General features: G+C 43.6%; 1 protein-coding gene across 1 annotated transcript; it reads right to left on the bottom strand.

The window, feature by feature from the left end:
- Positions 1 to 96: 96 nt before the first annotated feature.
- Positions 97 to 18,525, bottom strand: apbb1ip (amyloid beta (A4) precursor protein-binding, family B, member 1 interacting protein). The gene is made up of 14 exons (XM_062379788.1): positions 18,302 to 18,525; positions 13,864 to 13,923; positions 12,842 to 12,929; positions 11,793 to 12,073; positions 10,674 to 10,751; positions 9,111 to 9,270; positions 5,664 to 5,785; positions 4,416 to 4,490; positions 4,169 to 4,312; positions 3,654 to 3,764; positions 1,956 to 2,054; positions 1,736 to 1,859; positions 1,558 to 1,619; positions 97 to 1,170 (listed from the first exon to the last, which is right to left on the bottom strand). The coding sequence occupies exons 2-14, from the start codon at positions 13,921 to 13,923 to the stop codon at positions 445 to 447; spliced, it is 2,130 nt and encodes a 709-aa protein (XP_062235772.1). The 5' UTR covers positions 18,302 to 18,525; the 3' UTR covers positions 97 to 444.
- Positions 18,526 to 18,940: the final 415 nt, after the last annotated feature.

Raw genomic sequence — 18,940 nt, 5'->3', positions numbered from 1 at the left:
CATAATTTTTGATGTATAATTCACTCTGCTCGAATCATTGTCCGACTGGTCAAATGATCTGTTTGTCTTGTTCTGATGCCACCAGGAATCAAAAGATATTTATTCAGGAGGTTTTATTTAGATGACAGCCATTTGGAAAACAACCACACTCTGGTTTCAGGTAAACATGACAATATATACAATTCTATAAAAAAGAAAACGTCTCTTTGAACTAGGACGACAGCATAAAATGTTTTCTTACAGCAGTCACTGGTTTCTAAGTGACCCAGTTTTAAAACAATTACAAAGGTGTGCTACAGACGAGTCAGCTCAATGCTCTGGATGAATGGATCAATGTGTGTGTTGATCTCCAGCTGTGACAGAAGAACGGCTGTGGGTTAAGTTTGAAAATTACTCTTCGTTTGGCAGAGTTCGTTCTTATTCTCCACAAATCAGCTGCTCAGACTATTGATTGCCGCGTTTCTTCTGCATGGCTAACATCAGTTCTGACATTAAGTTCCCGTCTCCTCCTCCTCCTCCTCCCTGCATCGACGGTGTAGTCCTCTTTGGCGGAGGAGGAGGCATCTTCCTCACCGATCCAGGGGCTCTTGGTGCGGGGCTAAGAGCAGTGGCAGGAGGAGGTGGTGGAGGAGGTGGAGGAGGAGCCCCAGCCCCTGTGAACACTGGCTGAGGTGGGGGAGGTGGTAAAAAGCCTGGGTCGGGTGGTGGAGGAGGCAGAGACTGGTCCATGCCCCTGACACAAGGAGGCGGAGGTTGGAGGGATTTCTCTGACCGAGGAGGAGGAGGTGGCATTGATCGAAAGGATGGAGGACGGGATGGGAGGGATTTCGCTGACTGAGGAGGAGGAGGTGGCATTGAACGAAAGGATGGAGGAGGGGATGGGAGGGCTTTCACTGGCAGAGGAGGAGGTGGGAGGAAGTCTGGTGGTGCCTCAGAGGAGTCATCGACAGGCGGAGGCAGGGGTGGAGGAGGGAGGTCCACTGCTGGTGGAGGTGGAGGGAAGTTGGTTGGCAGGTTTCGCTGGGGGAGGCCGGGTCTCGGGGAGCTCTTGGCAGCTAAAGGAGGTGGTGGAGGAGGGAATGATGAGTCCGGAGGTGGTGGAGGGAAAAACCCACCTGATGAAGGAGGAGGTGGAGGAGGAGGAGGTGGAGGTGGGATGCTTCCAAAGTTCTGAGGAGACAGAAAATAGACCAGTAATGTTTCGTGTTCAGGAGACGGACAAATGTACGGGTATTTTTCAATTAAAGGTTTATAGGTTACAGAAAATGTGCAAATACATTTGCAAAGCTGATACCAGAAAATATTATATCACATTATGATATATATAAATAATGTGAAAAACTACTCAAACAAAAAAATTAGCCAGACAAAAATGCCAAATCTAAACTTTTCTTTTTTGCCACATCCTTCCACCAATTTGTATGGAAATCCTTTAAGTCGTTTTTTCTTGATCCTGCTGACTAACAAACAAACAATCAAACAAACAAACAAACATACAGGAGGTAAAGCCCAGCCTCCTTAAGGCTGGGTTTAACGAGGTAAGGAGGAGCTGCTCACCTCAGGTGCAGGTCCTGGTTGAGGTTTGGGAGCGTGACCGTTTGCGTGACTCTGTGACTTGGCTGGAAGGAGAGAAATCAAACGAGTGAACGTCCTGTACAAAATGAAAACGTTGGTTCTACCGACACATCTGCGTCGTGTCCTGTCACTGAAACCCAGCAGAGAGAGCTCGTCCTACCTTTGATGGTGGGCGAGGGCGTGGAGGGGTTGGAGCTGGACGGCGTGCTGCGGTTCAGCCACGCCGAGTCGACCACCGCCTTCTTCTCGGCTGTTTTGTAGTTTTCATACAGAGACTTGCCGTACTGGAAGTGTGAGGGAGCACAGCACAGATCGTGACCTTGTGTCTTCTGCTCCAGTCTGTTTCTTTGTTATTAAAAAGCAGGGCTGTTCAGATTTACCTTTGCGATGCGTATCCCGGTCACCCACAGGTGCATGCTCCAGTCGTCGTCACAGCACAAGTACTTGATGTACTGGGAGTCCTTCTGGATCTGAGGATGCTACACAGACAAATCATGGGAAAGAACCATGTTTGTTTTAGTTTTACCTTTTAAAAACAGCAGCATTTTGATATTTATGTGTCTGAATGAAACTGTTGGCTGCCGTTTGTCAGTCTGATGATTGTAAACTGAATGTCTTTGGGTTTTTCACTGTTATCAGGACAAGAAAAGCAATTTACAGATGTCACCTTGGCCTCAGGGGATATGTGACAGTCTGTCAGGCAGCGGAATTTTTCTCTGTTTACTGACACTTTATGGACGAAACGATTAATCCTCAAAATAATGACTTCTTGCAGCCACAGTAGGGTTATAGTAAATAAATACACGTAATGTATCTTATACATTACGTGTATTTATTTATTAGTTTTATTAAGAATTAAGCTTTCACAAGGTGCCACAAGGGGGCAGAGTGAGTCTTAAATCAGATTGCTGAAAAGATTTCATATTTTAATTTCCTGTTATTTGCAATAATCCAGTCGGTGTTAGTGAAGACAAACAGAGAGGGAGAGGCAGTGAACTAAAGTTTGGACAGTCTTATTTTCAAGAGCACTTGTTGATAAGGAGCAGTGAGTTTTGAGGTCACGTCGTCTTTGTTGGCTATATCCAAGAAAAGTGATTACAAAAGTATTTCTCGTACATTGTGGAATTTAAAAAAGGGACTGAGAGTCTATTGTTTTCCCCTGAAGAGAAAGTGGAATTTCCACATGATGATATCGTCATGATATCAGTTGGAGATAACAATGATGGTTTCCAGGATCACCTCCAACAACTCATCTCAGAGTAATAGTTAAATGATGAAGCTAAATCGTCCCTTGAGTTGCAGCTGGTTTTTGCCGCTCGTAAACGCCCTCATTTAACAGCAGTTATCATCATATTAAATTGTTAATGCCTGAACTGTGAGGACGAGGTGTGGAACCCCGTCTTCCAACATGTCCACCCTGACAGTCCATTTTCCCCTTTGCCCTTGGACAAACCGCACCTTGAGGGCTGTGTCTCTCACCGCCTGGTAATTCACTTTCTTTGCCTCTCTAAGCTCTTTTCACTGTGCTCCTCACCATCTAGTCCAACGGTATCTGCTGATTCGGGTGTTTCCCAGATGAGATGGGGGGAAAGGAGAGAACGCAGACTTTCACATCCCTTTAAAACTGACCCACCAACCCATCTAATTCGTTCCTTTATTTCCACGTCAGCACTTCTCACTCTTAAATGAGCACTGTGCGTCCCGTCGTAGTTAATATTCTCCGTTTTGAAGTACTTTTAATTAAAGGCAAAGTGCTTTTACAGTCGTTTCTTTTTGCATAGAAATCGCCTCTAGTTCATCTTTTCTTCACTGAGCTGGCTGAAGCTCCTTTCACTTCTCTAAACTAAAGTATTTATTGCTTTTCACATTTCCAGTTAATCAAGCATCAACAGTGTAAAGCAGCCCTGGTAGCATGGACCAGTGACCCAGTAATAAAACCCGTTACTGTTAATGTGTGATAATGTTACTAATGTTTGATATTAGCGTTTAGGGAAGTTGCAGCTTCTCTGTAAACTCACTCCACAGGGAAACGGCTGAGTGTGGTTTGGACGGATTGATGAAGGATCTTTGAAGCTTACCTTCAGAACAAAGCAGAAGTCAGTGGGCGCCTTGTATTTGTTCTTAAAGTCTTTGCCGTAGTAGACGTTCACGTTGTCGAACTGTTGAAAGCAAACGAGGTCACGGGACGACTGAAAAAGAAACAAACAGAGGATGAAGTCACGTCTGTGATCTGCGGCATCTTCGGGTTTTTGTGTCGACTGAATTGAATCTGCACCACAGTAGTGATCCACTGTGTGAGGGTGTGTGTATGTGAGATATACAGTGAGTCAATGTACTATCCAGCAGGGAGGACAAGATGTATTGATATTCAGCCGTGCATGAAGCAGGGTTTTGATAAAGCAGAACTAAAACACACATTACATCTTTGTAGTCCCGGAGAGGAAAGAAGAAACTCCTCTTACATTTAATTAGAATCTCTTTGGAAACTGCACAAAAAATATCCATATGAGCAGGAGTTTTATCTCCAGCAGGAACGACTGTGTCCCAGATCAGAGACTCTGTGCATGTGGTGTTTGCTCTTTTGACCCCTGACCTTGGTTTTCCCTTTGGGCACATAATAAATCCCAGAGGCCCTCAGCTGGAAGAGCCGCTGCTTCCAGGACTTCTTTCCGTCTTCTCTGAGGTACAGCACCCCCTCCAGGTCGGGCACGATGATGGACGACCCGCAGAAGTTCTCCTGCGGACGTGAAGAAGGGATGAAAGAGGAGGAGAAGAAGAGAAGATGAGCGCCCCCTGGGGAAGCATACTTCACTTGTGGGTTTGTGTGCTTGTTTCTTTACCTCTATTAATATCTCCTTGTCTTTGTCTTTTATCTCTTTGAGAGCTCTCTTGTCCTTTTTCCAAAGATAAAAGTTCTGCAGGAATAAAACATAAAGTGCATTAATGAGTACGACTGATGGCTATTAGCAGTTTTCAGCATGTTAGCATCATGAGAGAAACTTTTCAACTATTAAGTAGTAACAGTTTTGCAGTCAGCCTCAGATTCACACTGTGTTTAGTGCTAAGTAGTAAATGTTAGCATTCAAAAACGCTAAACTAAGATGGCTTCCATGGTGTAAACATTACACCTGCTTAATATCAGGGTGTTTTGCATCGACATTTTGAAAGTGTTATGGTGAGCTCACTTCAGCATTTAGCTAAAAGAGGCCTATGTGTACAACATGTAAAATCACTGACCACCACTGACACAAATCATCAACACAAACCAAGGATTTATAAACATTAACAGACAAATTAAAACAATGATAAACTCTCCAGCTGTGACACAGTGAAACCAGTGTCCCCACACAGGGAGAGCTTCGTTCTGATGATTGGTTGAATGAGGGAGGAGCGAGGGGTGAGAGGAGACAAAGACAGGGACAGAGACAGGGACAGAGACAGGGACAGAGACAGGGACATACAGAGCCATAACAAGCACCTCAGAAGTTGTAGTGGCTGGTGAGAAAAGCAGAAACTCTGTCCTTTCAAATACCTCCAAAACTCAGACTCTCTGTCCCTGTGTTACGGTGCTAGTTGGATTTCCTATCAGTTAGGGCCTGAATCTTTCCATCGCCTCAAGGGGAACATGCTGGTCAGTCCTGTCCAAAGTTGAAGCTTTAAATTGAAAGGGACATTCTGTATAAAACAGACCTGTCTCCTGTTGCAGGACGTGGAAGACATGACGGAGTGTTTTATAAAATGTCTCACCAGGTTTCCAAACCGGTTACTTGTCTCCGCCAACAGACAGAGTTCATTAAATACCCTGGGATTATAAATGGATCCGTTACATCAACAAACATGACGGGATCTCTCCGTCTTTTCCCAGAAGCTGTTCTGTCTGATATATTACTGCGAGGACGTGGATGGAAGAGGTCATCCCGCGTGGAGCAAACACATCTCGCAATGGACAACAATTCAGCTGAGGGCGCTGAGCTGAATCCACATGGAGAGAGATCCGCACGAATCAAGGCCAAGAATAATAACTCGTTATGCAAGCTACAATATGTAAAGACCTCAAAGTGTTGAAGATGTAGGATCAGGGGACGAACCTGTGGGTTTTTGAAAACCTCGTGTTTTTCCCCACGCTCTTTAAAGAGCACTTTGTTCTCGGTGTCCCTCGTCCATCCTAAGAGCGGCTCCACCAGGATCTCATGGTCTTCAAATGTCCGTTCTGCAAACAGAAATCAAACTGAATGTCAGTAAAGTCATAATAAAAGTATTCATATCATTGCCCTGAAGCCATATCGTCTAAAATGTATATATTGACAACATTGCATATTTTTAATTTCTCTAAAAGTATTAGTTGACAGAAAGAAATGACACATACAAATGTTTGTAGTGTTTCCCTGTTGGGAGTAGTCGTGTGTATATTAGTATTTGTCTGAATCTTTAGGTGTTTACGTTGTTTGTTATTAATGTAGTATAAAACCTTGTGTTAAATTTATATCTGCAAATTGATAAACAGTTTCCCAACAGTGTCAACAAGTCACATCATCACTACAGGACGAAAAAGGTCTTTGGTCGATTCCAGAACTGTCCAAGACAAATAGATTTCGTCTTTGGAAGCAGGTTGTGCCCGACAGGAAAATAAAACCATTTGGTTGTGTTGAGGGAACTGCAGCCATGCTACTGGTCTGCTTTTGTTCCTGAGAAACGACAAGTTCTTATTCGCATGACCGTGAATGTTCACTTGTTTGAGTGATGACACCAAAAATTGTTTCAGACACCATAAAAACAAAAGAGCAATGGTGACATCATGGCGAGGACCTTACAGTGGAAATACCCGAATGAATTACCTGTTAGATTAAAAATACCCCCAGTTTGTCTGGAAATTAGTCAACATCGTTGAAACCAGAATTGACGAGTCTCTAATCTCACTTTAAATTCTCTGTGTGTCCCCTCTGTTTGAGCTCTGCACTGTAAAACACGCCAGAACAAACGCCTCAGCGTGTGGACTGTAGTTCACTCTGCCACAAAATCTTTAACTCAGCTGAGCCTGGTTCCGAGTCACAGCTGCGTAATCGTCCAGTTCAAATGGGCCGAATTAAGGGATCGATAAAATACACCCCTCCCCATTCGCTTGAAGAACTTTAAATGGCACTGAAGCTCGACAACACATTAAAAGCACTTTCCTCCATCTCTTCTTCCTCCTCCTCCTCCTCCTCCTCCTCCTCCTCTGCCCACCCACACACCCAGTTCTATAGATCTTAATCGTGTACTGGCCATTTGACTGTAGTTTAGCCACGCTCCCCAATTACAGGTTTGCAGCCGAGGCAGAGGTGGGCATTAAATAGATTGCTGCCAGTGTTCCAGTCTATAGTTGGACTATTACAAATCCTTAAATGGGTGGTGTGACTTTTCTGCTGCAGTGAGTTATTAGGGGGTAAAACTCCCTTTGAAGAGCATTAACCACATCGTGTGTCGCGGTGGTGGAGCGGGTGGCGAGCACGTGGCCAAGTCGAGGCCTGTTTGAAGATGGCGATGCTGTGGAGGGCTGTGGGTGTTTACTACGCTCAGAGAGGCCTGGTCTTTTTTTATTGATTAAAACGATTAAACTCTAGATTGTTATAGTGTCCAGACCAGTCGCAGGGAGTTCACACAGTTTCCATTGTGAAGCTGTCCAGTTGATCCGAGATGACAAGACCCGGGCCGTGATGCCCATGAGTCAAGCTATGCACACGGAAGGATTCAAAGTTATATCTGTGTCTCAGACAGATATAATTCGGTTTAAAATAAACAGTGTTGACACAAGGGAAACACACATTTCCTCATTTTGTTTTTGCACAGGCAGCATTGAGGTCTATCCACAGCGTTGGTTGGACTCGTACAGTATTTGATTGAGCATTCACACGCTCGCTGGAAGGGCCCATTTCCCAATATGTAAAGTCGGTGTTCAGACTTTTGTGTGATCCTACGCCTTGATGTCACAATGTGGGAAAAACCTGGACACTGTAAACAAAAGGTTTTTGTTTGTGTGATTTAAATACTTCCACGCCTCTTTCCAATATTTGCATCATAACAGAGACTTATTAGTTGAGGTGGCGTTCATGTAAATGTTTGTGAATACAGCATAGAGCCCTATGTAATACGCAGCATATCAGACACAATCCATTTCCTTTGTGATGCTACAATTTCAAACTTTAATGGTTTTCAGTGACAATAACACATGTATAGAATATCTAATTGATGAAATTAGATATTCTATACATTTGTTATTGTCTCTAAATGCCACAAAATAACCAAATAACTTATTTGTATAAATAAATTATTTCAGCTTTCTTTAGAGTTTTGGGAGATTTTCCCTCCACAGACAGATCAGTGAAGTTTTGCTAAATGAATCAACACGTTCCTTGGTTTTTGTCTTGCGACAGATTTAGTTAAAGTAAGGAAACAATATTTCTTGGCTTATCCTCTTATTTCGTGCGTCACAGTTTAACTAGCCGCATATAAAATTACTTGAATATAATTTCTAAGCAAAACAACATTGGCTTATGTTCTGTTGCTCACAGAGGTTAATGATTTTACCACCAGTGTTTCATTAAAACCTTTTCACCATGGAGCACAATGAATCTTTGTCCCTGACATATAAGACTGTTTCTTTAAGAAGTAAGAAGTGAATTCATCTCAGTAACAATCTGATGAAGTTGTTGGAAAACAGAGAAAACAGATGGTAATGAACGGCTGCAGGATCTGAGTCCGGCAGCTGAAGTAAATATAGCACCGGGCGCTCAGACGCAGGATTGAGATCATGAGGCTCCTATTTCCACATGACAGGGAGGATGACTGACAGTGTCCGACGCAACAAATTAAACCCACCTGTCTGCACTGTACGCATGTGTGTGAGCGAGGGGGGGAGAGAGAGACTGCAGGAAAGAGAGGAGGGAGGGAGAGAGAGAGAGAGAGAGAGAAATGAATGGGAGTAAGATCAGTGTTTCATTGTGAGCTAGCTGCAGTGTGGCCGTCATGCCAATAAAAACACAGTCCATCATCTGGACCAGGAGGAAAAATCCCAGCCTATACATTCAGTCTGTGTGTGTGTGTGTCTGTGTGTGTGTGTGTGTGTGTTTAGCTGACAATTCAGATACAAACACACTGAGGGCTTACGTTGTTAAAGCTGTAATCTACCGCTGCTGTGTTTTTCTTGTTTTGTTGATATATCTGCTGCTCGGCTCGAGCTTATTGCCGAGGCGCTCCTGCACTACATTACCCAGAAATCACTTCCCATCAAAGCAGTGGCCCCAGTTCGTAAGACGTCTCTCTGCCAGTAAAAATAGCGTCTGTGGCTCTGAGCAGATTTATTCCAAACTAGTCGTGGGATTGCATCACGCTCGGTTCCTCTTTCTATCTTCACCTGACAATATTTAACCACAGAATGACTCTGGTGCTACATCAGCCGGTGGCAGCATGTCGATTTATCATTGGTCATAAAGCCTCCTCGTGCTGTTGTTGCCTCCCAGGGTTTACACAATCACTATACATCCACTGCAGGAACTCACCGAGCTGCAGTTCTGGGTTTGTCTCGCACAGGCTCCAGTCCACGTTACAGTCGCAGTGGGTCTTCTCAAACAGGTTGTCCAGAACCTCCCTGACGTTCTGCCGCTCGTCCACCATCAGGGTCTTTGAGCTGCCGTCGTTCATCAGCACCTTCACCACCAACTGTCCGCAAAACAATTGAATTACATTTTTAAATGTTGCACTACTCTGCTGTATTTTCTCCAACTCACAAAACAATGCAACAAATGTTCACATTGAAACAGGTTAAATTGCTAATGTTATTGTTATTTATTCACATATATCAATCAATATTTATCCAATATGTTCTTATTTATCTTAAATTGCCCTTTCTTTTGGTTCCTACCTGCCCTTGTTTACAGGGGGACAACTGTGAATGTAACGGATGGGGTTGAACATGTGCTGTTGATTATGAGGTGTGTCAGAGCTGAGTTCCAGTTACAACGAGAGGTTTTGTGTGTCTGTGTGAGCGATTGCAGCCGCAGCAGGTCTCTCTGCAGTGACACATCAAATCCACACACATGCAACTTCTTTATTTTCCATTTAAATTACAGGATACAAACACTAAATAGCTGTTTCTGCCTGTTAATGTTAGTTCTGCTGGAGGAGGCCGTGCACTGCCACTTCTGTCCTCCCAAGCTGAAATGAATTTAGCTCTGGAGCCGACCAGCGCTTTCCTCCCGGGCTCATATGGCTTCACACTTCCTCTCATCTGGAGACAAATCCAGCTTTGGAAGGCTTAGCAGTTTCACAGAACCAAGGTCAGCCAGTCGCTCACGTCGTGCCAAAAAGATGTGGGTTTTCAGAGATGTTATCGCAGGAGGGTTCAGAGCGTTAGCCCACATGTTCCCCCCGTCTGGACCTCGCCTTGAACACAATATGGTTTCGGTGCTCGGTTGGATGAGATGCTGCTGGACGGCAAATTCTTCTTCCTCTTCCTGTGCTTCCTCATGCGAGGCGACCGGTGGTTTCTCTGAAACCCGAGAATCTCATTCTGCCCAAACCACAGAGAGGGCACCTTGCTCTCTTCTCCGTCCAACAGCTGGGGCAGATGTTCCTGTGAAAGTGGCCGTTGTTTCTGCTGTTTCCCTTTAGGTTTTAGATCATTAATATCTCACCAAGGAAACCACTGAGTCTGTTCCACCTGCACCACGAGAGGAAGTATAACACATCACACATTATCCATCACAACACCCGTGATGGCCTGCAGTCTGTGGCTTGTTGGGTTTTGTGTCAAACTACTGACCCTGAGGTTGAAGCTTCACATTTAAAACATGTCTGCAACTTAAGGGAGCTGCTTTGCAAATGTGAGAATGACCACATATCCCCCCCAGAGGAAACCGTGCTGCTCAGCCAAGCGTTGGCTTCTCGAGCGAAGGCCTCCCTTACAGATCGATGGCTGTTTCAAAGCCACAAGAGCCGAGCTGTGTTTGAACATTACATCTTTTACAGTAATGTCCCTGTAGCCGTAACTCAAAATGTCTCAAGTATAGTTTATGGCAGCGGACGCAAGATCAGAGGTAAACTTCAGAGTTTGGTAGTCTAACCTTTTTCACTTTGGCCTCCTTGAGCTTCTCCAGAGCGAGTTTGATTTTGTCTGCTTTCATCTGCGCCTCGATTTCCTCCTGAATGAGACAAACAATAACATGTTAATAAGACAGTGAAGAACAGATTGTCTATCGCCATTTCTTCTGCTTGCTTATACCTTTGCACAGAGGCATCAATCCTCTCATTTAACTCTCTGTAGTTTGAGGTTCTGCTTTGAACTCATAAAATGTGCGTCAGATAAATGAGGAGCAGAATCCGGTGTCTCCGTTTCTGTGGCTGTAGCATCTCAGTGCTGCTCAGGAGATGCTTCCCATTCTCATTATCTTCATTCTAGAATTTAATTTGTAAATTTACAATAACTGGATTAGCAGGGATACGAAACAGAGTCATGTGTGATTAAGATCCTGCCCTCAGCGGCGGTTTTAATGAAGTTCTACACCTCAACAGTGACGCATTGACTGCCTCAGCACAGCTGCTGCTTCCACCTCAGGAGGATGAGGTAACAAATCTCTGCTAAAGCCATAAGCTCCTGTCTGGTTCCACCCCCCCCCGAACACGGCCACATCTTACCTCCCCTATTCCAACCTGAGGTATTGATCCTGTTTCCCTTTCCTGCCTCACGGCTGCACGTGTTTGATCCGTTCCAGACTGTTTCACCTCCGATGCTAACTGTAACAGATGCCTCAGCCCGGGAACAACTTTGTCATGAGCTCACCGCCCAACTGCTATAAGAGCAATACCACTGCACCGAGATGAAAAGGACCAGAAATATATATGCTGGGAACTGGTGTCGTTTTTTAATACTGTCTTGTCACGAATGGCTTGGAAAGCACTTTGTCATCGGTAAACCAAGACATAATAAAACAGAGACTGTGACTATTGCCTCTCCCAACCCCATATGAGCCGTACAGCAATGCACAGCAATGTTCTCTTTACTTTGCTGTCTGTCCTCGAGGCCGTTTCCCTTTAAACTGTTCAAGTTTTATTAAAATACTTTCTATTATTATAAAAAACTTTCATAAAAAGTCTCACTTCTTGAATGTTGGACCAGCTACAGGCTGTGTTGAGGTTAATATCTATTTGCAGAGATGTTACAGTGAACACACGGTCACACCCACCATCGTAGGCTTTGCACCCTGTGGGGGCGGAGGTGGTAAAGGGGAAGAGGCCGAGGAGGCCGGGGTGTTGCTGCTTGTGCTACTCGCTGGAGATGCTGGTGAAGCTGATGATGCATGGGGGCTCAGGCCTTGGAGTGGCGGTGGCAGATCCGGTGGAGGCGGCGATGGCACCTTCAGACCTTCTATATCTGCTGCGAGTTTCATTTCGGTCGCGTTTAGGTCAGCGACCAAATCAGCCATCAGCGCGTCCAAATCAGTATCCTCCAGTTCGTTGAGGGACTCTGGTGTCAGAAAATGAATCAGCGTATTAGGCAATAACTCAACTGGGTATTTTAGACAACATAAAAATAATGTGACTGTTACAGTAACAGTCATGTGCAACATTAGTTCCTATTCTAAAAGGACTTTGGGTTGTCTTGCAAATACTGAGAACTTTCTTTTTTATTTACAACTTCCTTTTTCTTAGATTTTATTTAAGTAATGCATAACTTGGGGTTTTCCTTCATTATGCTTTTGTGTTTGCTAACTCCCATCATAACGTCTGATGACGTGAACACACAGAAGTTCTGAAAGAGTGTCTTTCACATCATTGCCTTCCCTCTCAAATGACATGAACTCAGCATAGACAAAAGGATATTAGCAGTGTGAAGATGTTGGCATGCTAATCGCTGTCATTAGCTTTTAGCTCCAGCTGCTAGCTGACGTGATATAGGTCCTTACACAGCCATTTGTTATTAAGAACTGCAAAAACCTATAAAACTGATGATTAAGGACGTGCCTTCCAAAAAATAAAAACAGGGGAAGCAAATTTTCAAATGACAAGTTTCATGGCTTTGCTTCAAAATTATTACGGCTTATTTAACAGCCCCCGAGCCAGAGGCCGACACAGTGACCTTCATTGTCAACTTCCTAAAACAGATAATTTGCTTGCTAATATTAAACATGCAATATATCCTTGCCCAATGAGGGTGTGTCATAGCAAACATGGTGTTCAACCTCCTGCTCTTTGTGGTGTTTCCTCACTCATGTCGGACAAAGTGTTTAGTCACCGTTCATGTCGGTGAAGCCGTAAGAGAAGTTGGCTTCCTTGTTAGCGGGCGGGAGAGGTTCTGGAGGTCTTGTCTCCTGTTCCAGGCTCTGAGGGAAACAATGAACAAGACGGTGTGTTTATAAGAGTAGGAATATAATATCCTGACAGTATGCCCAGGACCCCGAGAGGCTCAGGGAGTTAATGCACAACACATTCTGAGTGCATGGAAACATAAACACTCCCCAAATATTATGCAAAGAAATGCAACGTTTACACATTTTCATGTTCCATGTGTTTTCAGGTACGACACCTAACGGGGCTTCTGTGTGTTTTATTAACTGCCCCTCATCCCCCGGGGGAAATGATTTTAAAAGGACTGGTCGCTTGGAAAACAACATCAAAGTGATCAGCAGGGCTTTTCACTGAGAAGCAACTGTGCAATCTCGAGCTGGCTCATGGTTTTGCCATTTGACCTCCCCTCTAAAAGGAAATGTAATTTATGGTTGTTAGATGACCACAAAGAGTCCCCCCCGCTGTGTCTGTTGTGCTTGCCAGTCTAGAGCGTCTCGTTGATCGATGGTGGGTTTTAATGGGGTTGTCATGTGTCTTTGAGGGAGAAAAGTCTTTTTAAGTTTTAGCGGAATTAACTCTGGGAAGTCCGGAGGAAAGTGTGCAGCATTAAAAATGAAGACAAATGGTGTTTTAGTTGTTAAAACAAAGAGCATCTGATGCACTTAGCAATAAAAGAGGAAATCTTTGCCGCAGAAGAAATTAAGAAATCATTTCTTTCTTCAAATTGAAATGGTATTATTTGAATAACATATTTCTGACAAGAAGTGATACTAAGGAAGTGATACTAAGAAAGAATAAATGCACGTTCTGTCCAAAAGTAAACCTTCAGTTCTATGATATTCACTTTCAGTTAATGAGTTCTAGTATTTAATTTGAATAACAACTTACATTACAGTAAGTCACGAGAAATACAAATTACTGAGTGTTAGCTAATAAGATCATACAGCTGTCATGAGAAGTTGAGTTTACCTGAGTGAGGAGGTCCATCTCCCCCAGCAGGTCGCTGAACATGGCGTCGATGTCGTCCATCTGGTTAAAGCAACAACAGAAGTGTCAGACACAGAAAAGGATCAGTCTCTAAACTCTGTTCAATGCAGCTATCAGAGCACAATGTGCATCAATGGGCTGAATCGATTGGACTTGGTTGTCGTGACAGATGATGGTCGAGGAATGTATGGCATGAAGAGGTGAACACGAATGCTGACGGCCTGTGGTAGAAACACAGAACTGCTGCTTTACTCTGAAATGTGTGCGGCTCTCGTCTGTGCCCCGAGGCTCCGCTTCCCTGAAACGTCTCCCGCCAAGATCCAGCAGAGAGAACTTTGAGTGCATAACTTGCAGGCCTGTCTTTTTTTTCTGTTTGGCTGGAACTTGTCACATCTTGTTTGCTGAACTGGAGTTTTGAATATTATTTCATAAAAATGTACAGTGTTATTTATAGATCTCTGCCTTTCAGACCATATATTTCTTAATTGGTTTTGTCGTTTTCTAGATCAAACAATCGTACTACTTAAATTTTGAGATCTTCTAACCTTCCCTCTTCTGAATGCTGCAAGTCCCAGGTTATTATGAGCCACACATTCAGTCCTATGATGACAAACCAATTAATTTCAAATGTTTAATGCAACAACACTTAAATTAAACATCTCTGCAAATCAAGATCAGAAGAACGATCCCTGAAACACGCTAAAGGTTTAAACCAGACATTTGAGGGCAATATCAGCATCATCGAGGTTCATTATTTCAGTTTGGTGGCACAACACCCTGAGGGACAACTACCCTAACCGTGTTTTCCCTGAAAACAACTCCTGCAGATTCGCTCACCGTCTCCATCGTAGATTATGAGCCTTCTGTCTCCCATGTATCATTTGAAGCCTCATTTGTCAGAGCAAATGTTATGATGGGCGAGAATATGCAGTGAAAACAGAGTCCCTGTTTTCTTACAGTGGAACATAAGCAGTAGTAGTCAGGAGCAGGGCTTCAGGGAAGGTGTGAGCGGGAGTTCACTCAGTCACGGGAAAGTTCGGTTACAACTGTGAAAGCTCCTCATTCATCCTCCTCCTCCTGTAGGACTGTGATGCTGAGTAAACACACTTCTCTGGACAGAAAGGGCGGAATCAGCCTGATATCCTCTGAGCCTTTCTGGTCAGTGGCTGAAAGACAACTGCTTCATAAACATTAAAGATCCACCTTGTTCTTCTGTGGCTGTTAATGAACTTCACTGGCCACCTTTTGGCTAAAAGTTTGCAGAATGTCAGGACTCTAAATCATAACAACACCTGTCATCACCTATTTATACGAGGTACACACGATGAAAAACAAAGATGGAGTCAACAAAATATCAGATAAACAACTGTTAGCTGTAAGTTTATTAGCAAGCTACGAGTTAGCCTGGCTAACCTGGAGCTGGGAGAACATGTGGACTTAATTGCTTTTACGAAATAACTTGATGAAAACTTTGGAACTACAGAAGAAAATAGTTTTTTGTATAGTACCGCTCAACAACAAGATAATTCGATGCAGTACAATACAAATTACGTAATTCATATTCTGTAAAAGTGGCAGGTTGGGTTGTAGCGCAGTGATTAAACATGTGTTGATATGCTTTATGACATTGAACAGAATCGTTGGAAATATCTTTTTTTTGTACTGCTCGTACAGACATGTTTGGATAGCTCTTCACATTTCTTTATTTTTTGCTGCTATGCTACATTAAAAATGAAAATATTGTCTCAATCAAAGTGCAACTGGCTGCCTGCGCTCATCCCTGTGTGGAGTCGTTTGTAGTAAACTGTAAGATCCAGCTGCAGAAGAGAGAGAGAGACGTTTGAGAAGAATTTAATCAAAAGACTCCCGAGGCCGAAAGCCTTTTAGTCGCAGTGTGGAGAGGAGAGGAGTGTGACTGATGCTGTTCCAGGCCACAGCTCATACGCTGTTGTGACTTGATGTTTCCCATTTGAATGTGAAATGGATCAATATTGTTCCAGTGAACAGATGGCGTCTGCATGTTGGGTTGAGAAACTCCCACTCTCTGTCATGCGTCGGAGCTTCTTGGTGTCAAGCCTTCATTTCCATGTGACATATATAATGAGTGGGTCTCTAATGCCTTCGGCTCGTACGCCTCCGCCCTTTCACACAACTGGTTCGCCCTAGAGGAGGAAGTGGTGAAGTGTCAACTTCCTGCCGATCGCAATGTTGAAATCTTGTAGGAAATGATGACATGAGCCACCTGCAAACGTATCGTGACCGTTTCACTGGTATTAGTGTGTGTTTAATTGTGGTTCATAGCCTCATGCAAACTTGAATTTATACGTATAAAATAAATTAACTGAAATTGTTATAAAAACTACGTTATAATTTTCATTCCCTGAGTAATTTATGTCTCACAGCCTTTTTATTTAAAGTTTGTAAACAACCTCAAAACAACAGGCCACACTAACAACCACAGTGCGGTTCTGGTCCACATGTCCACAAAGGTATGTTCAAACTGAAAGCTGAAATGGAAAAGGAGGATGTTGTACCAACTTCAAAAGTTAAAAAGATATGTTGAGATAATTCCCAATTTTTGGATAAAAGTTAAATCAAGTTTGTAACACATATTCTATTTTCAGCGATGGAAAGAAAATGCCTTTATCAGTCAATTCATTCCCGACGGATGCTTTTAGAGCCCAAGTACCTCTTTCAACCCTCAGAGAGAAGTCGGAGGTGATGAGTGTTTTATTTGGTCAGATCTTGAAAACTGTCTCTTCTCATCGCGTCATGGAACTCTCCGCGGGACAGAGAACAAGTGAACTTCTCCAAATCTCCAACCAAGTTCGTAAAAACATGAATAAAACACCTCGACATCTCTGGCTCAAGATGGCGGGCTTGATAGGGATCTGTTGCAAAATCATTCAAAAGATTCTTATCAGGAATTTTGGAGAACTCTTTGTTGGAAGTGAAACACTGGCATGACTTGTGCAATTTGATGCACACAGTTTTCTGAAGGGAGCCCGGCTTTCCTTTTTAAAGCAGATTTGATTTTTAATAAGAGACCACACTTTGTGAGACAGACATTTTTTAGCAATCGGTGCAATAACTACACAACAGGTTTAATGTCTGTGAACCTTTGATTCACATCCATAAGAGTCTCGCTGCCATTCTTGCACCATTTTCTCTGCAGAAACTGCCCTGAAAATATGTGATTTGTCAGCATTTGTAAATATTATTGGAAACACCCAGGCATGAGCACTGGCAGCGCTCCAGACTCACACAATGCACTGTGAAAACACACCACTGCAGGCTATATACTTCTGCTATTCGCTAAAGTAAAAGACTGGATATACAGTATCTGCAAGTGCATTCCTCCAGAAAGCAGTTTCCCTCCTCCCTCCTTAATAATCTCAAATTCATGTCTCAGCCTTTTTCATGAGCCTGCATATTCATAAATCAAGAAAATGGAAACCAGACAAGAACACAAAGCACAAGAGTGTTTCTCATGATGTATAGAAGCTCAGATTGAATATCTGTACTCGAGGCATGTGCAGATGTGTAAACAGAACCGGTCGAACGCCACCGTGAAGAAGAGAAATCAGGGACTCAAAACGCTGGAGGGGATAATAAAACCTTAAATCATAACTGGCATTGAACAGTACACAAGATCATATCTGTGTTTGCCGATGAGGGTTTGTCTTAGGATCAAACTCGGATGTTAAAAGCACAACACCTGCAGTAAATGAGTCATTGACAGTGTGTGTGTTTTAACATATTTCAGGGGTTTTCTTGCTTGACGACGTTCCTAAACAGGAATGAATCCAGTCAACTAAGTGGTTTTAACCCCATCTTTGAAGAGGACATGTTCGGTGATATCCCATTTAAGTGATTCAGTCTGTTCCTCTCTGATTAAATCTCCTCTCGGAAGCCAAATGTACAAAATGTTGCAATCATCAGTGACAAACTGACAGCACTGCAAGCTTTGAGAATCAGAGGCCAAGCCTATCGGTTTGTCGTGGTTATTGAGTCACTTAGCAGTCTGACATTAGAGCTGGGTCCACCCTGTTGTGCCCTAGACAGGAACACAGATGAACTAACACCCGGCTTGTCATCTTGGAATACAACCTAATTTAGATTCATCTCAGAACAAAAAGATCGTAGATGACAATGACAGTTTTCTGCTCCTGGTTGACAACTTCTTTTTTAAAATGAAGCTTTAGAATCACTAAATCTGACTGGATCGCAAACATGAACTGTCATATCTGCATGTCTGCCACGACTTTATCAGAAAAGACAAATTCTCTGTGTTTGACATCAACTTAAAACAACGTCCTACAGAGGAGTCAAAGTGAGAAAAGCAGCTCAGGTGCCCCCCCCCCCCCCCCCCCCCCCTCCGTCCTCACTGAAGGCACAGTTTACCGGAGCAGGGACTCACCTTCTCAGATTCTTTTAATCCTTGTTTCAGCGTTTAGTTTGAAGGTGACAGCTTCATGGGCCGAATGTTCTCCTCTGATGAAGCGCTACTCCCGTGAAAAGCAGCTGCATGCAGGGTGTGTTGGTGGGGACTGCATCTGGCTCTCTGACTGTTGATTTCTTCCTGCTCAATGCGGAAGTTCAGGCCCAGACCTGCCACTGCATTCTTGCAAAGAGCCTCCACACTTTCACAACAGTCTTGTCAGGGCAGCGCTAGGCCTCCCCCCCACCCCCCCCACCCCCCTTTTTTTACAGTGCTGCTTATCTGCACGGCAACTGCTTCAAACACACCAGGAAAATACTCCAACTAGCGAAAGAGTTTCAATCAAGACTTTTGCAGGTGATTGACAACCACTTGAGCAGATGATGGAGTGTGTGGAGGGAAAGAAACAAGGCATTGGTGGGAATTGTAGGAACGCTGATTCAGCACAGGAAATGTGACGGAGCTCGGTTAATAATTCACCGCGTAGAAACTGATTTACTGCAGAACTTTAGACAGGAGTGGTCATGTGGCACGTCACAGCGCCGGCAGACACCAGAGCAGGAATCAAGCAAAAGCAAAGTCTCCCAGGCCGTTAAAAAAATAGCTTTTAATGTGCAA

This window comes from Platichthys flesus, chromosome 21, assembly GCF_949316205.1.
Source record: "Platichthys flesus chromosome 21, fPlaFle2.1, whole genome shotgun sequence".
In the NCBI taxonomy this organism is placed as follows: domain Eukaryota; kingdom Metazoa; phylum Chordata; class Actinopteri; order Pleuronectiformes; family Pleuronectidae; genus Platichthys; species Platichthys flesus.
This window is presented reverse-complemented; position numbering and strand designations above follow the sequence as displayed.

Bases quoted from the DNA above. Each gene is read 5' to 3' on its own strand.
- apbb1ip (XM_062379788.1), bottom strand. From the start codon at position 13,923: ATGGACGACATCGACGCCATGTTCAGCGACCTGCTGGGGGAGATGGAC. The intron at 1,860-1,955 runs GTAAATCTGAAC...TCACACTTCCAG, and splicing joins CCGGGATACGCATCGCAAAG to TACGGCAAGTCTCTGTATGA. The intron at 1,171-1,557 runs GTGAGCAGCTCC...CTGTCTCCTCAG, and splicing joins AACCAGGACCTGCACCTGAG to AACTTTGGAAGCATCCCACC.